The following is a 1561-nucleotide window of genomic DNA, read 5'->3' on the forward strand; positions in this document are numbered from 1 at the left end:
TTGAGTTGAGTGTATGATCACTCAGAAAAGGCAGGGGGTGACTGACACCAGTGTAAGTTACACCCCGGGGGGCACGTTGAGCATTCACAACTTGTCCCAGAATAGCCACTCGCCTCGAGCAACCAAGCTAATACCTGCAGTCCTCACCCCTTGTGATGAGATGCTGGAGCAGCAGGTCCTGCAGGAAGCTGCCCTGATGCTATCTGTCTGCTCCGGTTTGGGGTGTAATTTGCATCAGTGTATAAAGTGGTGCAAGTTACACACTTGTGTACACAGCATGTATGCAGGCCTTCCTTTGGCAAGTCCATTAGGGCGATTTGAATCTGAAAAGGGAGCATATTTCGTGGCTGTAGCATTGACTGGGGGCAGAAAAAGCAGCAAGGCTGGCATGGCTCTGCAGCCGTGCTCCTGTTAGACCCCACAGGAACTGCAGTGCTGTTTCTTAGAAAACTGATGCTTCTTTTCTGCTTGTCAGCTGTCCCCTGAGTGGGGAGCGCCAGAGGTTCCTGAGTTCCCTGGAGAGTCTCTGTCTGAAGATGAATATAAGAAGAAGCTGAAGTAAGCACTTGCTTGATTTGTGCTGTAGCCCTCAATAGGCTGCTCTGCAGATGAATAGGAGTGCTTTTATCCATGACCCTTCCCAGTCCATCTCACTAAAATCCCACTAAAATCCAGTTCCTTTGCTGCTGAATCCTACTGCCTCCCTCCACCTGGACTCCAGCTGCCCTCAAAAGGACTCCCGCCTAGCCCGTGTTTGCAGGACCTTCATTGAGAGTTTCTCTCAATGTAGGTTGGGGAAAACACGCTGTGCTCCAAATCACTTTGGGAGGCTTGATGGGAGGATTTCCTTTGTGGTCCCTTGCCACGTAGCTGAGTATTGAACCTGCTGGGCTCTTTGACTCCATGGAAGCCCCAAGTCTCTGCTGCCCCTTCCAGTGTAGCTGCTTCTGCCTCTGGAGGTGCCTTTCCCCATGGTATGATGTTCAAAGGGGGGGCTGCAGTGTGCTATCAGTGCCATGCGGTGCCTTCCACCTCTCCCAGTGCAATCCACCACCTGCATCTTGGAAACCTTTTACTGCCTCAAATGCAACCCCTGTTATTGCTCCATGCTTCCTCTTCGTCTGTTTTTTCTTCCAGCCTTATTATTCAGGAACTACTGAATTCAGAGGAGGAGTTTGTCAGGGATCTGCAGTTCCTCCAGACTCACCATCTGCACCACATCGAGACCTACCCCAGTGTCCCAGCGCCTGTGGCCAGTCAGAAGTCCACCATCTTCAGAAATGTCGATGACATTGCTCACTTCCATTGCAGGTCAGTGGAGAGGAACAGCAGCAGGAGAGAGAAACACCTTGTGCTGTTAGTGAGGGCCACCGCGGGACAGGCAGGGCGTGGGAAACGGGGAACGCTAGGATGAAAAGGAGTGGATGAGTCTGTTAGATGGCATGCTTCCTCAGCAAAGGAGTGACCGTCATAAAATAATAATCCCTGCCCTGTTGGGTGAATTCCACTGAATAACATGGTGTTGCTATAAAAAAGATGTTCTGGTCTTGAAGACGCTTTA

The 1561-nt window shown here is 50.9% G+C and overlaps 1 protein-coding gene across 1 annotated transcript in view; it reads left to right on the plus strand.

Moving 5' to 3' along the window:
* The window catches only part of OBSCN (obscurin, cytoskeletal calmodulin and titin-interacting RhoGEF), a 287786-nt gene that overhangs the window by 241921 nt on the left and 44304 nt on the right, over window positions 1-1561 (plus strand). The window contains exons 77-78 of the mRNA XM_019507926.1: window positions 476-558; window positions 1138-1311. Coding sequence (XP_019363471.1) covers window positions 476-558; window positions 1138-1311 — 257 coding nt within the window. The remainder of the gene's footprint in view (window positions 1-475; window positions 559-1137; window positions 1312-1561) is intronic.

Source organism: Gavialis gangeticus, unplaced genomic scaffold (genome assembly GCF_001723915.1).
Source record: "Gavialis gangeticus isolate Ggan-Ray unplaced genomic scaffold, GavGan_comp1, whole genome shotgun sequence".
NCBI lineage: Eukaryota > Metazoa > Chordata > Crocodylia > Gavialidae > Gavialis > Gavialis gangeticus.